This window comes from Convolutriloba macropyga, chromosome 8 (assembly GCF_964194025.1).
Source record: "Convolutriloba macropyga chromosome 8, txConMacr16.3, whole genome shotgun sequence".
NCBI classification, from domain to species: domain Eukaryota; kingdom Metazoa; phylum Xenacoelomorpha; order Acoela; family Convolutidae; genus Convolutriloba; species Convolutriloba macropyga.
Genome location: NC_134475.1, coordinates 42,663,137 through 42,683,019, shown reverse-complemented (window position 1 = coordinate 42,683,019; position 19,883 = coordinate 42,663,137). Strand labels below are relative to the sequence as shown.

General features: G+C 35.2%; 1 protein-coding gene across 1 annotated transcript in view; it reads right to left on the bottom strand.

Annotated features, from left to right (window-relative positions):
- Window positions 1–1,696: 1,696 nt before the first annotated feature.
- Window positions 1,697–19,883, bottom strand: part of LOC142344133 (uncharacterized) — a 58,052-nt gene continuing 39,865 nt past the window's right edge. Inside the window, exons 9-10 of the mRNA XM_075395658.1 lie at window positions 6,436–6,595; window positions 1,697–2,185 (exon numbers count right to left, since the gene is read on the bottom strand). Coding sequence (XP_075251773.1) covers window positions 1,766–2,185; window positions 6,436–6,595 — 580 coding nt within the window. The 3' untranslated portion in view covers window positions 1,697–1,765. The remainder of the gene's footprint in view (window positions 2,186–6,435; window positions 6,596–19,883) is intronic.

Sequence of the window (19,883 nt, the reverse complement as noted above, 5' to 3'; positions counted from 1 at the left end):
AGGGGTATACATCTGCAAATATGCATGAATAGATCAAACGTATCACTTTTTAATAGTATTGTCCAGAAAACATTAGAAAAACAGAAAATTAGACGTCAAATTGCCGGAAAAAAACCGATCTGAAATTGCCACAAACTTATTAAGCGCCAATTTCTCACCTCACTTTGTGAGCAGTTTTTTAAAAATATCGTTTCCTAAAATTACTCTTTTTTGCTCCTCTTACTCCTACACAGCGTGTCAAAAATCACGACTCCAAATTGACTTCACAGTTACAAGAAAATATCGAAAAAATTGTAAACAGATCTTTTAAAATAGGTAACACACAAATACAACTCAAACTCAGTGAATTGTAACAAAGCAGCCGAGTTGATAAAAAATATTCCAAAAAATTGGCTTGAGAGAAGGAAAACATAACTACATTCGAGCATCCATCTCGTCATCAAAAGATTCGAAACTGGAAAATAATAAAAGAAACAAAAAAACAAAAGAAAGCTAATGTACAAAAGTATGATTCCAAAGCAAACGAAGAGTTTTCATAAAGGAAAAATTTTTGTCAAAAAATTTGTAGTTAAGGAACAAAGTCGATAAATTGAGCGTCGAAATAAAAAAGAAACCACAATTACTTTTTATATAAAAAATTAAATTCATTTACCTCCCACTATGAACCTCGCAGGCTTGTTATGTATGTAGCTAAACGATAAGCTAAAATTAAATAGCAAATACAGCCAAAACTAAAAAAAAAACAAAAATTGTTTAGAAGCGTCTAGTGTCGAATTCAAGGAAATCACAAACAATTGATCAGGCAACTGAAGTGATTGATTGTCTCTCTATGCCTCATTATCATCATACGTTGAGAAATATCATTGATGAGAAACGCTGATTACAACCAGAAATCAAAATAAACATCGGCAAAAGGCGAAAGTCAACTAATTTTTTTTTACGACAACAGAGATTCAGTTTCATAAAAACGACTGCCCTAACATCTGCTAAAAACAATTTTATGCCCCAATTGCAATCAATAGTCTCTCAATGTTTTGGACTAAATGATCAGACAATAAATGAACAACAAAGCATACAAAAATCAAAAATACGCAATTCAATAAGCTTCAAAGTTAAAGATACCATTACCTATGAACTAGAACGATCAACTGATTTTATTTATCCAATGAGACCTGTCATTTATGAAAAATATGCGATAACGCAACAGAATTAAACAATGTAAAAGCAAAAATGAAAAAAACTGATATTCTATTACAAGGAGTATAGTGTCAAATACATAAAAAGCAGCTCATTTAGTGACTCAAGCATTTTCAAAGAGGCGCAATTGGATTAGAAAGGTAACATCTTAGTAGAAATGAAGAAGGAAAATAATGATAAAAAAGTCATATTGCTACACGCGCAAAAAAAACGTCCTATCAAAAACCGAAATTTTGTTAAAACAAAAACTTCTCACTCAACTTTAAAGGCAGTCTGAGAAAAAAAAGCTTCAAATCTACTCGCTTTCTGCTCCTTTTACAACAACAGTGTGACAAAAAAAACAACACTCTAATTTGACTTTCAATTGATATAAAAAATTCGCAATTGTGTGAACAGATCTGAAGATAAAATACAGCGCCCCAATCAATCCAAATCTTTTTGATTGTAAAATAAATCAAGAGAGGGCAATGATAGCTCGTTATCTAAGTTTTCAGAAAAGTTAAAACAAACTTTAAATTTATCTATGAGAAGAGAAAGTCTTGACCAAATTATAAAGCTGTACACAATTTTACCGCCAAGCAGGAGCAAAACTTTTCTGGCTGGGCAAGACGGGTGGCAACACATTGCCTCTTCTTTCGGCAGACCTCCCGGATGTCATAGCGCCCGGTGGACCAACAAAACTGCCCTGTCTGGTGATGTTATAACCGCCTGGTTTCTCAGACATAAATAACGCTGACTTTTCACGTGGTCCAAGTTTGGGTGCTTGACTGTCGCTGAATTCGTCTTCGTCAATTAACAAAAGAGTGCTGCTACGGGTGAGTGGCCCTTTGACCTTGGGTTTGTCGTCCTTCATGCTTCCTGTCGTATTTTCACGCTTCAATTTTTGGCTGACTTTGGAGGAAATCTGTATGTTTGTTCTTTTATTGGTGGAAGTTTTGAGGCTTTGCGAATTCTGGTTTTCCTTGTCGTTGTGCGAGGAGTGCTCACTCTGAAATCATAATGCAGCAGTCGTACTAACGTCCATTTCATATTCCGATAGTTGGTAAATTAAAGAATGCTCAAACTTAATTACAGCATTTTATTTTAAGAGCAGTGGATGATATTATTTGGCAACTAAAAGCAGTCAGCTTAGACTCGGTTCTCAAAAACTGTTTAACTTCACGAGCCAGACAAAAAACTGTTTGCACCCAGCCCCTAACCACACCCATGTATGTTTTGATAAGCATACATGAACCAGTCATCGGAACCAGTCATCGGAACAAGTCCCCAACGACATCGGACTAATTCGTAAATCTTAAGTTAGGAAACGGAAGCAGAAGAGACCCTAACTTACAATAATGTCGATTTTTTGAAACCCAAAAATTCTTTTTAATCAATGCTTTGATGCGCATTATACTGCCGTAGACTTTTGCTCCAAATTATATGCTTTTGTGGACATTAGTGAAGACAGATTCAATTGGCTTAAAGTGGATTTCTTGAATTAAATTAATTTTTTCAATCATCACTCTAGAATCAACTTAGAAAGCTGATTTTCCCAAGAGCCATTGATCAGTGCTGAATTTTAACTAACCTTCTGATTTTGCGATTAATTTCGGCACTAATGTTTTATGCAATTACTTCAAAAGAGTTTTCAAAAGAACTTTTCATGAAGAATATTTGCGAAACACAATTTGAGGTAACTGAGTGAAGTTTCCTGAATTACACCACTTCGGCAGGTGATCAGTTGTAAAGAAAAAGCAAGTGTGAAATAACGGTGCCAGGACAATGTACCCAATTCCATTTCACCAATACCACTTTACCCAATGCCATTATGCCCAACCTGCCGTTTTACCCAATGATATTATACTCCATGGCAACATTAAATTACCCGATTGTTAAAAATACCAGAATGACTATTCAGCCGACTATATAATTAAATGGCCCGTCGGACTTAATTTGAAGGTATCACAATCTAACATGGGATTATAAATGGTTATATAATTAAATAGACCCGTGGGACTTCATAAGAAAATATCGAAATCCAGCATCGGATAATTGAGTAAATTATCATGTAACCGAAATACCAATTCGAAAATAGCAAAGGGTGCTTTGAAAGTAGAATTTTTGGCGTACTCACAATTTACGGTTGTTGACGGGACAATTGTTACCCTATAGAAAAATCATGAGAACATGTTGCAGATGAATGAATGAATGAATAGCTCACAGAATTATCCAATACGACTTCGAAGAAAAGTAGGTTAATAGTAAATGAACAAAACTGGCTGTCATTTAAAGTCTTCAGTCTACGCCATCATCATGTAAGAATGAAGCAGGTATAAGTTCAATGCATTTTCATGCATACATTATTATTTTGTGTTTTTCAGGCATCGTCCACACAATTAAAGTGGTTCAAGGCGGTGATGACAAATATGATGCCGCCTTATATGTTTACATATAAACCTAAGGCTGAATCATATTTGTCCTCACCACCTCATTTATAGATGCTCAGTTATTGGCTAGAGTATTATTTCGATTATGCTGATATATAACTCAAACAATAAACTACAAGAATCTCAAGTTGAAGTTTAAGTTTGCTTTAAGATCCATTAGAAGGTTCTATCTGGTGCAATTACTCGAAAACGGAAAAAATGACCAAAAAGAGCAAAAAATGGAAAAAAAATCATTTCTTTAAAAAATATCCCCCAATTTGAATTCACAAAAATATTTTTGATCGGTAAAAACTTTAACAGCTGAATTTCACTCATATTTTCATTACAAATGATGCAAATCATGGGTGCCAAAGACGTTGGAGTATTCGTAAAGCAATTTTTTTGAATGCTTCTTCTGTCTCAAATTTGGGAATGATTGTTTTTCGCTTTCAAAAAATCATTAATTTAATTCAAATGAAATTTATCCTTGTATGATTACTGAGAAGTCGTATATATGACCTAGTACGACAAAGAGCCTTTGAATTTTTGTTGGTCTATTATCTTTGTTAATAGTAATACTGGCTTATTTTTTTGGTTTTGAAACTCATTAACTCTTGTTCCGATGCGCTTCATCAAGTAAGATTTTTTGTTTGATCCTTGCAAGAGATCTATTAATTCATGCAATTCGTATTTGACCTAGTATGACTCCTGAGAGTTTTCTATGATGAGCGACCCGGGTAGGTAATGGCCTAACCGTTTAAAAATTTTGCAGCACAAATTAAATCATGACGAAACGAAACGAAACTCTATGCAACTTGATAAGAAACTTACTAAAACGTGATAAATCTTGCCAAGATCATCACATGGCAGTTTTCATGAAATCAAAAAGTTTTGTCCGAACTTCTAAGGTCTCTCCATCGGTATCAAGAAACAAAACCTTGGCATGATAACCAAGGAAGACGAACCAAGAAATAACAGGAAACACTATACTCTAAGAAATGTAAAGCACCTTTAAACACTAATTTGCGGAATTTGGCATGACTAATCACCAAGCATCAAAAATTATGAAAAATATCAAGACATATAGGAAAACTTAGCTGCCGTTAGTTTATTTACAACAATTGAAACTAATTTTTCCCTGAATAAGGAAATTTTTAATGGAACTAAGCTTGGAATTTACACAGCTTACAAGCCACCGGGCCCCCCACTAAATTCCCATTAAAATAAGAGATTTTTGTTTCCTTTTCGCGGGACGGGATACATCGAAAAGCAATTGGAATTGATATAAACTGTTGTCAAGATTTCGTCGAGAAAGGTCAAGAAAGTTTCCTGTTCTATCATTATCAAATCTTACCGAGATACTATCATGAAAGGTTTGCGTTTCAAGTTCTCGGCAAGATGTTTCAATTTTTGCAACAGATGTCCAAGTCATAAATGTCATCAAAATGCACCAAGATTTGATTCACTGGACAAACCATTGACTTCTGCGCTCATTTTAGAATAAAAAGCTCGGGGTAGAAAACTAATTAGCATTTGTTTTATCTTTTTGAGCTGAAAATTAAATAGAAATTTTAAATTAAGCTCAATTTTTTTAGCTTAATTTAAATAAATTTTTAATCTTTATGAATTGGGATTTTCAAAATGCTGCAAATATAAATTTATGATGCAAATATGCATTCAATATACACGGGCTTAATTTGACCCAATCGGCTTGCGAACGTACCGAAACACTTCGGAGGTTGTAACTAACTGGTCACGAGCTGAAAATTTTATATTAAGTCATCATAAACGATTGAAAATTTATTGCTAAGAGATTGCGCTTTTTGTAATTATTCGTAATTTTGTCGATTTTGTAAACCATTTTTGCCCCTTTGGGGTGCATTGGTTATCTTTGGGTTGGTGCGATTATTGGATTTTCATTGTGCGATGTATCGGTAATTCCCGGGTCGAGAAAAAATTGGAAAAATATGTAAGATAAGCGGTGATAGGTTGGTTTTTTCAATGCAAATTTCGTATATAATTTCGCGGTGAAATGCGGTGAAAGCGGTGAAATTATGTAAGATCACCGCTAGAGTAAGCGGTGAACTTACAAAAATTCACCACCTGTCACCTCGTACTACAAGTTTCTGTCCTTGCACTGATTCGAACCTCTCACCTCCTGCATTTCAGTCACTTCTTGTTCTACTGCGCCCTTTCTCACTAAAATCTATCATATTTGTTTTGAATTTAAATCAAATTCACTCTCCTTTAATTAGAACTTACGCGTTGAACTTTTGTATGATAAGCGGTGAAATTACAAATTTTAGCAGTGAAATGTGGTGAATGCGGTGAAATTATGTAAGTTCACCGCTCACTCTAGTGGTGAAATTACATAAATTCACCGTCTAAAAAAAGTTTCAAAAAGATATGATTATTCGTGAGTAAATTTTCCATGCGTCTTGTAATGAGTGTATTTTAACTTCGTTAAACAAAAGGCATTCACTAATGTTCCCACACAATTTTAACACTTTTTCTAAGCGGTGAATTTATGTAAGTTCACCACTAAGTAAAGCGGTGAGTTTATGTAATTTCATCGCATTCACCGCTTATCTTACATAATTTTGCATTGAATGGCGGTGACACCTCGACCCGGGTTTTTATTCATTATGCGGTAAATTTCAGGTAACATTCAGGCAAGTTCAGGTTTAGTTCAGGTGAAAACAATTTGCCCGAACGGCTCAGGTAAATTCGGGTGTTTTTTTTCAGGTAAATTTACTTGAACTTTTTTAGTGTGTACATTTTTACCTCTGGGTGGATATCTATCTCAGGTATTGAATAGTGGAATTTTTACCTCCGGAGTGGGTTGTTCTTCTTGCAGTGGAAGAAGTGGCAGTGAGGGTGGCTTTGGGATCACTTTACTCGCGAAATTGTCATCTATGCCCAACATCTTCCTAGTGTGATTGGTCAGGGCGTTCAATTTGAGGTAAACGTTGGACTCTTTTAGGCAACAGCTGAACAGAGAATTGTAACTTAATTCCTTACCCTCTCATTGGCATTCATAAATTGGCTTGGCTCTCATTTTCTTGAATACTAAGGCGCTTAGAAACCCATAAGAAGTACTTATAAAAGTAAAGCAAAACTTCAAAACTTAGAAAGCGATATAGGAACAAAGTTCAAAATAAAAAGGTAAATTTTTCCGCTTTCCGTCAAGAAGCAAATTGCCTTTGATGAAATTAATTCATCAGACAAACTGCTGATATTCAAACAATTTTGTTGAAACTACTTTTGATATTGGAATCAAACTATTGATCCTCTTGGTGCTCAGTTGTTGCTAGATCAAGATACTTTCTGAAAGATTCCTTGGCGAACAAAAAGTAACCCAGGTTGAGGTCCTCGCTCAAAATGATCTATGAAAATACCCATCCAGACTATTTTTGCTTATGAAAATACCCAGGCAGACCAAAAATGCCTATGATCCAGACTTTGCCTCGTTCAAAACTTTGATGCGTTTATGTGCTCGTTCAAAAACGCTTATGAAAAGACGTGTACAGACAAAAATGCGATATGATACAGACTTTGGCTCGTTCCATTTATGAAAAGACTCAGAAAGACCGAAAAAGTTTATGATCCAGACTTTGGATCGTTCAATTTATGAAAAGACTGGAGCTAAGAAATACCGACAAAAATGGCGTACGAAACGTTGGTATTTGTCGGTTTTTGTCGGTTTCATCGGTTTTGCATGTATGAAGCGTTGGTTTTTGTCGGTATTGTAGAAAAAATCCCAAGTTGAGGAGTCCGCTCAAATTCCGCTCAGAAAAAGCAAGAGATGACCGGAATGAGCGGAAATTGACTGGAATGAGCGGAATCGATAAAAAATACTCCATACCCAGTATACTCCATACCCAGTTTGGATCGCATTGGACAACTCGTCAATCTAACGAAATAGACCTAATTTTGAAATTAAATATTTGAAATATTTGAAAATTTCCGTATGAAAAGCTAACTTTTTTCCTAGTCAAGCTATAGCAAAAATTCGCTTTGTTTTACACTTTAGCTACCCGTGGTATACTCCATACCCAGTTGGGTTCGATTTGGTCAACTCCTTGACCCGATGAAAAAGACCCTTTTTTTTAAATTTAGGTATTGGAAATATTGTTTTATAGTAATTTATCATTTATCTTTTATCATTTATAGTCATTTAGCGATTTATTATGCTTTGTTTTGTTTGGAAGTAGAGTTTAAGCTTGGTTTTTTACCTAAAGCTCTACTCAAAATCTCCTATATTTGCTTGTTTGTAACTCCGCCTTAGCCGGTCCCCAGCCCGGTTGAGAGAAGGAGGAGGGGAACAAACCAAAAACATACTGGAAAATCTCAAAAAGTTGTTCGTTAGTCCAAACACTGCCTACATTGAGGTTTTGGCCAGAGAAAGCCATAGAGTCAAACTAATAGGAATCAGCAACAAAGCAATTCATATTCCTACTATTTATTTTTAAGAAAAGCAAAATTTAGGCTCCGCTGGCCAGCCGGTAAAAGTCGGCATGGACTTTTATTATTGTCTGGCATGTGAGATGAGCCCATTGGACTTAATGAGTTCAAATAAAACAGTCATATATAAAATAATGCAAAAATGTCACTTTTCATAATGTTATCAAAGCTGTAAGTAGATAGAAAACCTCTTAAAAGCTGGTAGAGAAATTTCAATTGTCGGGAAAAAAAATTTCGACCCCAGTTTTATGCCCCTAGCTATAAGTTCACTTCAGTACTAAGGCCGTTCTGCTATAGGAGGTCCCTAAAAAATTGGAACCTTCATAAAAGTGCCACTTAACAATTTTTGCGGTGACATATTTACAAATATAAAAACGTTTAATATCACATCATAAATGTTACCATTGCACTATATACTTGATGTTAACGTGTGGCTGGCCTCCAAATACTACCTACATTGAGGTTTTGACCAGAGAAAGACATAGAGTCAAACTAATAGGAATCAGCAACAAAGCAATTCATATTCCTACTATTTATTTTTAAGAAAAGCAAAATTTAGGCTCCGCTGGTCAGCCGGCAAAGGTTGGCATGAACTTTTGTTATTGTTTGGCATGTAAGTTGAGCCAATTGGACCTAATGAACTCAATTAAAACAGTCATATATAATATAATGCAAAAATGTCACTTTTCATAATGTTATCAAAGCTGTAAGTAGATAGAAAACCTCTTAAAAGCTGGTAGAGAAATTTCAATTGTCAAGAAAAAAATTTTCGACCCCTGTTTTATGCCCCTAGCTATAAGTTCGCTTCAGTAATAAGGTCGTTCTGCTATAGGGGGTCCCTAAAAAATTGGAATCTTCATAAAAGTGCCACTTAACAATTTTTGCGGTGACATATTTACAAATATAAAAACGTTTAATATCACATCATAAATGTTACCATTGCAGTATATACTTGATGTTAACGTGTGAGTGGTCTTGAAACACTACCTACATTGGGGTTGTGGCCACAGAAAGACATAGAGTCAAACTAATAGGAATCAGCAACAAAGCAATTCATATTCCTACTATTTATTTTTGAGAAAAGCAACATTTAGGCTCCGCTGGCCAGCCGGTAGAAGTCGGCATGGACTATTATTATTGTCTGGCACGTAAGTTGAACCAATTAGACCTAATGAACTCAAATAAAACAGTCATATATAATATAATGCAAAAATGTCACCTTTCCTAATGTTATCAAAGCTGTAAGTAGATAGAAAACCTCTTAAAAGCTGGTAGAGAAATTTCAATTGTCAAGAAAAAAATTTTCGACCCCTGTTTTATGCCCCTAGCTATAAGTTCGCTTCAGTAATAAGGCCGTTCTGCTATAGGGGGTCCCTAAAAAATTGGAATCTTCATAAAAGTGCCACTTAACAATTTTTGCGGTGACATATTTACAAATATAAAAACGTTTAATATCACATCATAAATGTTACCATTGCAGTATATACTTGATGTTAACGTGTGAGTGGTATTGAAACACTACCTACATTGGGGTTGTGGCCACAGAAAGACATAGAGTCAAAATAATAGGAATCAGCAACAAAGCAATTCATATTCCTACTATTTATTTTTAAGAAAAGCAACATTTAGGCTCCGCTGGCCAGCCGGTAAAGGTCGGCATGAACTTTTGTTATTGTCTGGCATGTAAGTTGAGCCAATTGGACCTAATGAACTCACATAAAACAATCATATATAATATAATTCAAAAATGTCACTTTTCATAATGTTATCAGGCTGTAAGTAGATAGAAAACCCCTTAAAAGCTGGTAGAGAAATTTCAATTGTCGGGAAAAAAAATTTCGACCCCAGTTTTATGCCCCTAGCTATAAGTTCACTTCAGTACTAAGGCCGTTCTGCTATAGGAGGTCCCTAAAAAATTGGAACCTTCATAAAAGTGCCACTTAACAATTTTTGCGGTGACATATTTACAAATATAAAAACGTTTAATATCACATCATAAATGTTACCATTGCACTATATACTTGATGTTAACGTGTGACTGGCCTCCGAATACAACATACATTGAGGTTTTGACCAGAGAAAGACATAGAGTCAAACTAATAGGAATCAGCAACAAAGCAATTCATATTCCTACTATTTATTTTTAAGAAAAGCAACATTTAGGCTCCGCTGGCCAGCCGGTAAAGGTCGGCATGAACTTTTGTTATTGTCTGGCATGTAAGTTGAGCCAATTGGACCTAATGAACTCAATTAAAACAGTCATATATAATATAATGCAAAAATGTCACTTTTCATAATGTTATCAAAGCTGTAAGTAGATAGAAAACCTCTTAAAAGCTGGTAGAGAAATTTCAATTGTCAAGAAAAAAATTTTGGACCCCTGTTTTATGCCCCTAGCTATGAGTTCGCTTCAGTAATAAGGCCGTTCTGCTATAGGGGGTCCCTAAAAAATTGGAATCTTCATAAAAGTGCCACTTAACAATTTTTGCGGTGACATATTTACAAATATAAAAACGTTTAATATCACATCATAAATGTTACCATTGCAGTATATACTTGATGTTAACGTGTGAGTGGTCTTGAAACACTACCTACATTGTGGTTGTGGCCACAGAAAGACATAGAGTCAAACTAATAGGAATCAGCAACAAAGCAATTCATATTCCTACTATTTATTTTTAAGAAAAGCAACATTTAGGCTCCGCTGGCCAGCCGGTAGAAGTCGGCATGGAATTTTATTTTTGTCTGGCACGTAAGTTCAACCAATTGGACCTAATGAACTCAAATAAAACAGTCATATATAATATAATGCAAAAATGTCACTTTTCATAATGTTATCAGAGCTGTAAGTAGATAGAAAACCTCTTAAAAGCTGGTAGAGAAATTTCAATTGTCGGGAAAAAAAAATTCGACACCAGTTTCATGCCCCTAGCTATAATTTCACTTCAGTACGAAGGCCGTTTTGCTATAGGAGGTCCCTAAAAAGTTTGGAACCTTCATAAAAGTGCCACTCAACAATTTTTGCGGTGACATTATTTACACATTTAAAAACGTTTAATATCACATCAAAAATGCTACCATTGCAGTATATACATGATGTTAACGTGTGACTGCCCTACAAATACTACCTACCTTGAGGTTGTGGTCAGAGAAAGACATAGAGTCAAACTAATAGGAATCAGCAACAAAGCAATTCATATTCCTACTATTTATTTTTAAGAAAAGCAACATTTAGGCTCCGCTGGCCAGCCGGTAGAAGTCGGCATGGACTATTATTATTGTCTGGCACGTAAGTTGAACCAATTAGACCTAATGAACTCAAATAAAACAGTCATATATAATATAATGCAAAAATGTCACCTTTCCTAATGTTATCAAAGCTGTAAGTAGATAGAAAACCTCTTAAAAGCTGGTAGAGAAATTTCAATTGTCAAGAAAAAAATTTTCGACCCCTGTTTTATGCCCCTAGCTATAAGTTCACTTCAGTAATAAGGCCGTTCTGTTATAGGGGGTCCCTAAAAATTGGAATCTTCATAAAAGTGCCACTTGACAATTTTGCGGTGACATATTTACAAATATAAAAACGTTTAATATCACATCATAAATGTTACCATTGCAGTATATACTTGATGTTAACGTGTGAGTGGTCTTGAAACACTACCTACATTGGGGTTGTGGCCACAGAAAGACATAGAGTCAAACTAATAGGAATCAGCAACAAAGCAATTCATATTCCTACTATTTATTTTTAAGAAAAGCAACATTTAGGCTACGCTGGCCAGCCGGTAGAAGTCGGCATGGACTTTTATTATTGTCTGGCACGTAAGTTGAACCAATTAGACCTAATGAACTCAAATAAAACAGTCATATATAATATAATGCAAAAATGTCACCTTTCCTAATGTTATCAAAGCTGTAAGTAGATAGAAAACCTCTTAAAAGCTGGTAGAGAAATTTCAATTGTCAAGAAAAAAATTTTCGACCCCTGTTTTATGCCCCTAGCTATAAGTTCACTTCAGTAATAAGGCCGTTCTGTTATAGGGGGTCTCTAAAAAATTGGAATCTTCATAAAAGTGCCACTTGACAATTTTGCGGTGACATATTTACAAATATAAAAACGTTTAATATCACATCATAAATGTTACCATTGCAGTATATACTTGATGTTAACGTGTGAGTGGTCTTGAAACACTACCTACATTGGGGTTGTGGCCACAGAAAGACATAGAGTCAAACTAATAGGAATCAGCAACAAAGCAATTCATATTCCTACTATTTATTTTTAAGAAAAGCAACATTTAGGCTACGCTGGCCAGCCGGTAGAAGTCGGCATAGACTTTTATTATTGTCTGGCACGTAAGTTGAACCAATTGGACCTAATGAACTCAAATAAAACAGTCATATATAATATAATGCAAAAATGTCACTTTTCATAGTGTTATCAGAGCTGTAAGTAGATAGAAAACCTCTTAAAAGCTGGTAGAGAAATTTCAATTGTCGGGAAAAAAAATTCGACACCAGTTTCATGCCCCTAGCTATACGTTCACTTCAGTACTAAGGCCGTTTTGCTATAGGAGGTCCCTAAAAATTTTGGAACCTTCATAAAAGTGCCACTCAACAGTTTTTGCGGTGACATTATTTACACATTTAAAAGCGTTTAATATCACATCAAAAATGTTACCATTGCAGTATATACATGATGTTAACGTGTGACTGCCCTACAAATACTACCTACATTGAGGTTGTGGTCAGAGAAAGACATAGAGTCAAACTAATAGGAATCAGCAACAAAGCAATTCATATTCCTACTATTTATTTTTAAGAAAAGCAACATTTAGGCTCCGCTGGCCAGCCGGTAGAAGTCGGCATGGACTAGTATTATTTTCTGGCACGTAAGCTGAACCAATTAGACCTAATGAACTCAAATAAAACAGTCTTAAATAATATAATGCAAAAATGTCACCTTTCGTAATGTTATCAGAGCTGTAAGTAGATAGAAAACCTCTTAAAAGCTGGTAGAGAAATTTCAATTGTCGGGAAAAATAATTTCGACCCCAGTTTTTTGCCCCTAGCTATAAGTTCACTTCAGTACTAAGGCCGTTTTGCTCTACGAGGTCCCTAAAAGTTTGGAACCTTCATAAAAGTGCCACTCAACAATTTTTGCGGTGACATTATTTACACATTTAAAAACGTTTAATATCACATCAAAAATGTTACCATTGCAGTATATACATGATGTTAACGTGTGACTGCCCTACAAATACTACCTACATTGAGGTTGTTGTCAGAGAAAGACATAGAGTCAAACCAATAGGAATCAGCAACAAAGCAATTCATATTCATACTATTTATTTTTAAGAAAAGCAACATTTAGGCTCCGCTGGCCAGCCGGTAGAATTCGGCATGGACTTTTATTATTGTCTGGCACTTAAGTTGAACCAATTGGACCTAATGATTTCAAAAAAAAACAGTCCTATATAATATAATGCAAAAATGTCACCTTTCCTAATGTTATCAGAGCTGTAAGTAGATAGAAAACCTCTTAAAAGCTGTTAGAGAAATTGCAATTGTCGAGAGTAAAATTTTCGACCCCAGTTTTATGAACCTAGCTATAGGTTCATTTCAGTTCTAAGGCCGTTTTTCTATAGGAGGTCCCTAAAAAGGTTTGGAACCTCCATAAAAGTGCCACTTAACAATTTTTGCGGTGACATTATTTACACATTTAAAAACGTTTAATATCACATCAAAAAGGTACCATTGCGGTATATACATGATGTTAACGTGTGACTGGCCTCAAAATACTACCTACATTGAGATTGTGGCGAGAGAAAGACATAGAGTCAAACAAATAGGTATCAGCAACAAAGCAATTCATATACCTACTATTTATTTTTAAGAAAAGCAACATTTAGGCTCCGCGGGCCAGCCGGTAAAGGTCGGCATGGACTTTTATTATTGTCTGGCATGTAAGTTGAGCCAATTGGACCTAATGAACTCAAATAAAACAGTCATATATAACATAATGCAAAAATGTCACCTTTCATAATGCTATCAGAGCTGTAAGTAGATAGAAAACCTCTTAAAAGCTGGTAGAGAAATTCCAATTGTCGAAAAAAAAATTTCGACCCCAGTTTTATGACCCTAGCTATAAGTTAATTTCCGTTCTAAGGCCATTCTTCTATAGGAGGTCCCTAAAAAAGATTGGTACCTTCATAAAAGTGCCACTTAACAATTTTTGCGGTGACATTATTTACACAATTAAAAACGTTTAATGTCACATCAAAAATGTCACCTTTGCAGTATATACATGATGTTAACACGTGTCTGGCCTCCAAATACTACCTACATTGAGGTTTTGGCCAGAGAAAGACATAGAGTCAAACTAATAGGAATCAGCAACAAAGCAATTCATATTCCTACTATTTATTTTAAAGAAAAGCAACATTTAGGCTCCGCTGGCCAGCCGGTAAAGGTCGGTATGGACTTTTATTACTGTCTTGCATGTAAGTTGAGCCAATTGGACCTAGTGAACTCAAATAAAACAGTCATATTTAATATAATGCAAAAATGTCACCTCTCATAATGTTATCAGAGCTGTAAGTAGATAGAAAACCTCTTAAAAGCTGTTAGAGATAATCCAATTGTCGAGAATAAAATTTTCGACCCCAGGTTTATGACCCTATCTATAAGTTCACTTCAGTTCTAAGGTCGTTCTTCTACAGGAGGTCCCTCAAAAAGTTTGGAACCTCCATAAAAGTGCCACTTAACAATTTTTGCGGTGACATTATTTACACATTTAAAAACGATTAATATCACATCAAAAAGGTTACCATTGCAGTATATACATGTTGTTAAACTGTGACTGGCCTCCAAATACTACCTAAATTGAGGTTGTGGCCAGAGAAAGACATAGAGTCAAACAAATAGGTATCAGCAACAAAGCAATTCATATACCTGCTATTTATTTTTTAAGAAAAGCAATATTTAGGCTCCGCGGGCCAGCCGGTAAAAGTCGGCATGTACTTTTATTATTGTCTGGCATGTAAGTTGAGCCAATTGGACCTAATGAGCTCAGATAAAAGAGTCATATTTAACATAATGCAAAAATGTCACCTCTCATAATGATATCAGAGCTGCAAGTAGATAGAAAACCTCTTAAAAGCTGGTAGAGAAATTTCAATTGTCGGGAAAAAAATTTTCGACCCCAGTTTTATGCATCTAGCTATAAGTTCACTTCAGTTCTAGGGCTGTTTTGCTATAGGAGGTCCCTAAAAAAATTGGAACCTCCATAAAAGTGCCACTTAACAATTTTTGCGGTGACATTATTTACACATTTAAAAACGTTTAATGTCACATCAAAAATGTTACCATTGCAGTATAAACATGATGTTAACATGTGTCTGGCCTCCAAATACTACCTATATTGATGTTTTGGCCAGAGAAAGACATAGAGTCAAACTAATAGGAATCAGCAACAAAGCATTTCATATTCCTACTATTTTTTTTTTAAGAAAAGCAACATTTAGGCTCCGCTGGTCAGCCGGCAAAGGTCGGCATGAACTTTTGTTATTGTTTGGCACGTAAGCTGAACCAATTAGACCTAATGAACTCAAATAAAACAGTCTTAAATAATATAATGCAAAAATGTCACCTTTCGTAATGTTATCAGAGCTGTAAGTAGATAGAAAACCTCTTAAAAGCTGGTAGAGAAAATTCAATTGTCGGGAAAAAAATTTTCGACCCCAGTTTTATGCCCCTAGCTACAGGTTCACTTCAGAACTAAGGCCCTTTTGCTATAGGATGTCCCTAAAAAAGTTTGGAACCTTCATAAAAGTGCCACATAACAATTTTTGCGGCGCCATTATTTACACATTTAAAAACGTTTAATATCACATCAAAATGTTACCATTGCAGTATATACATGATGTTAACGTGTGACTGCCCTACAAATACTACCTACATTGAGGTTGTGGTCAGAGAAAGACCTAGAGTCAAACTAATAGGAATCAGCAACAAAGCAATTCATATTCCAACTATTTATTTTAAAGAAAAGCCTTATTTAGGCTCCGCTGGCCAGCCGGTAAAGGTCGGCATGGACTTTTATCATTGTCTGGCATGTAAATTGAGCCAATTGGAACTAATGAACTCAAATAAAACAGTCATATATATGATATAATGCAAAAATGTAACCTTTCATATTGTTATCAGAGTTGTAAATAGATAGAAAACCTCTTAAAAGCTGGTAGAGAAATTTCAATTGTCGGGTAAAAAATTTCCGACCCCAGTTTTATGCCCCTAGCTATAAGTTCACTTCAGTACTAAGGCTGTTTTGCTATAGGAGGTCCCTAAAAAGGTTTGGAACCTCCATAAAAGTGCCACTTAACAATTTTTGCGGTGACATTATTTACACATTTAAAAACGTTTAATGTCACATCAAAAATGTTACCATTGCAGTATAAACATGATGTTAACATGTGTCTGGCCTCCAAATACTACCTACATTGATGTTTTGGCCAGAGAAAGACATAGAGTCAAACTAATAGGAATCAGCAACAAAGCATTTCATATTCCTACTATTTTTTTTTAAGAAAAGCAAAATTTAGGCTCCGCTGGTCAGCCGGCAAAGGTCGGCATGAACTTTTGTTATTGTTTGGCACGTAAGCTGAACCAATTAGACCTAATGAACTCAAATAAAACAGTCTTAAATAATATAATGCAAAAATGTCACCTTTCGTAATGTTATCAGAGCTGTAAGTAGATAGAAAACCTCTTAAAAGCTGGTAGAGAAAATTCATTTGTCGGGAAAAAAATTTTCGACCCCAGTTATATGCCCCTAGCTACAGGTTCACTTCAGAACTAAGGCCCTTTTGCTATAGGACGTCCCTAAAAAAGTTTGGAACCTTCATAAAAGTGCCACATAACAATTTTTGCGGCGCCATTATTTACACATTTAAAAACGTTTAATATCACATCAAAATGTTACCCTTGCAGTATATACATGATATTAACGTGTGGCTGGCATCCAAAAACTACCTAAATTGACGTTATGGCCAGAGAAAAACCTAGAGTCAAACTAATAGGAATCAGCAACAAAGCAATTCATATTCCTACTATTTATTTTAAAGAAAAGCCTTATTTAGGCTCCGCTGGCCAGCCGGTAAAGGTCGGCATGGACTTTTATCATTGTCTGGCATGTAAATTGAGCCAATTGGAACTAATGAACTCAAATAAAACAGTCATATATATGATATAATGCAAAAATGTAACCTTTCATATTGTTATCAGAGTTGTAAATAGATAGAAAACCTCTTAAAAGCTGGTAGAGAAATTTCAATTGTCGGGTAAAAAATTTCCGACCCCAGTTTTATGCCCCTAGCTATAAGTTCACTTCAGTACTAAGGCTGTTTTGCTATAGGAGGTCCCTAAAAAAGGTTTGGAACCTCCATAAAAGTGCCACTTAACAATTTTTGCGGTGACATTATTTACACATTTAAAAAAGTTTAATATCACATCAAAATGGTACCCTTGCAGTATATACATGAGGTTAACGTTGGGCTGGCATCCAAATACTACCTACATTGACGTTATGGCCAGAGAAAGACACAGAGTCAAACTAATAGAAATCAGCAACAAAGCAATTCAAATTCCTACTATTTATATTAAAGAAAAGCATTATTTAGGCACCGCTGGCCAGCCGGTAAAGGTCGGCATGGACTTTTATTATTGTCTGCCATGTAAGTTGAACCAATTGGACCTAATGAACTCAAATAAAACAGTCATATATAATATATGCAAAAATGTCACCTTTCATAATGTTATCAGAGCTGTAAGTAGATAGAAAACCTCTTAAAAGCTGGTAGAGAAATTCAATTGTCGGAAAAAAAAAATTTCGACCCCAGTTTTATGCCCCTCGCTATGAGTTCACTTCAGTACTAAGGCTGTTTTGCTATAGGAGGTCCCTAAAAAAAGTTTTAAACCTTCATAAAAAGGCCACTTAACATTTTTTGCGGCGCCATTATTTACACATTTAAAAACGTTTAATATCTCATCAAAAATGTTACCATTGCCGTATATCCATAATGTTAACGTGTGAATGGCCTCCAAATACTACCTATATTAAGGTTTTGGCCAGAGAAAGACATAGAGTCAAACTAATTGGATCAGCAACAAAGCAATTCATATTCCTACTTTTTTTTTTTAAGAAAAGCAAGATTTAGGCGCCTCTGGCCAGCCGGTAAACGTCGGCATGGACTTTTATTACTGTCTGGCATGTAAGTTGAGCCAATTGGACCTAATGAACTCTAATAAAACAGTCATATAAAATATAATGCAAAAATGTCACCTTTCATAATGATATCAGAGCTGTAAATAGATAGAAAACCTCTTAAAAGCTGGTAGAGAAATTTCAATTGTCGGGTAAAAAATTTCCGACCCCAGTTTTATGCCCCTAGCTATAAGTTCACTTCAGTACTAAGGCTGTTTTGCTATAGGAGGTCCCTAAAAAAGGTTTGGAACCTCCATAAAAGTGCCACTTAACAATTTTTGCGGTGACATTATTTACACATTTAAAAACGTTTAATATCACATCAAAAAGGTACCCTTGCAGTATATACATGAGGTTAACGTTGGGCTGGCATCCAAATACTAACTACATTGACGTTATGGCCAGAGAAAGACACAGAGTCAAACTAATAGAAATCAGCAACAAAGCAATTCAAATTCCTACTATTTATATTAAAGAAAAGCATTATTTAGGCACCGCTGGCCAGCCGGTAAAGGTCGGCATGGACTTTTATTATTGTCTGCCATGTAAGTTGAACCAATTGGACCTAATGAACTCAAATAAAACAGTCATATATAATATAATGCAAAAATGTCACCTTTCATATTGTTATCAGAGCTGTAAGTAGATAGAAGACCTTTTAAAAGGTGGTAGAGAAATTTCAATTGTCGGGAAAAAAATTTCGACCCCAGTTTTATGCCACTAGCTATAAGTTCACTTCAGAACTAAGGCCCTTTTGCTATAGGATGTCCCTAAAAAGTTTGGAACCTTCATAAAAGTGCCAATTAACAATTTTTGCGGCCCCATTATTTACACATTTAAAAACGTTTAATATCACATCAAAAATGTTACCATTGCAGTATATACATGATGTTAACGTGTGACTGGCCTCCAAATACTACCTACATTGAGGCTGTGGCCAGAGAAAGACATAGAGTCAAACTAATTGGAATCAGCAACAAAGCAATTCATATTCCTACTTTTTTTTTTTAAGAAAAGCAAGATTTAGGCGCCTCTGGCCAGCCGGTAAACGTCGGCATGGACTTTTATTACTGTCTGGCATGTAAGTTGAGCCAATTGGACCTAATGAACTCTAATAAAACAGTCATATAAAATATAATGCAAAAATGTCACCTTTCATAATGATATCAGAGCTGTAAGTAGATAGAAAACCTCTTAAAAGCTGGTAGAGAAATTTCAATTGTCGGGAAAAAAAATTTTCGACCCCAGTTTTATGCCCCTAGCTATAAGTTCACTTCAGAACTAAGGCCCTTTTGCTATAGGAGGTCCCTAAGAGGTTTGGAACCTTCATAAAAGTGCCACATAACAATTTTTGCGGCGCTATTATTTACACATTTAGAAACGTTTAATTTCACATCAAAAATGTTACCACTGCAGTATATACATAATGTTACGTGTGAACGGCCTCCAAATACTACCTATATTGAGTTTTTGGCCAGAGAAAGACATAGAGTCAAACTAATAGGAATCAGCAACAAAGCAATTCATATTCCTACTATTTATTTTTAAGA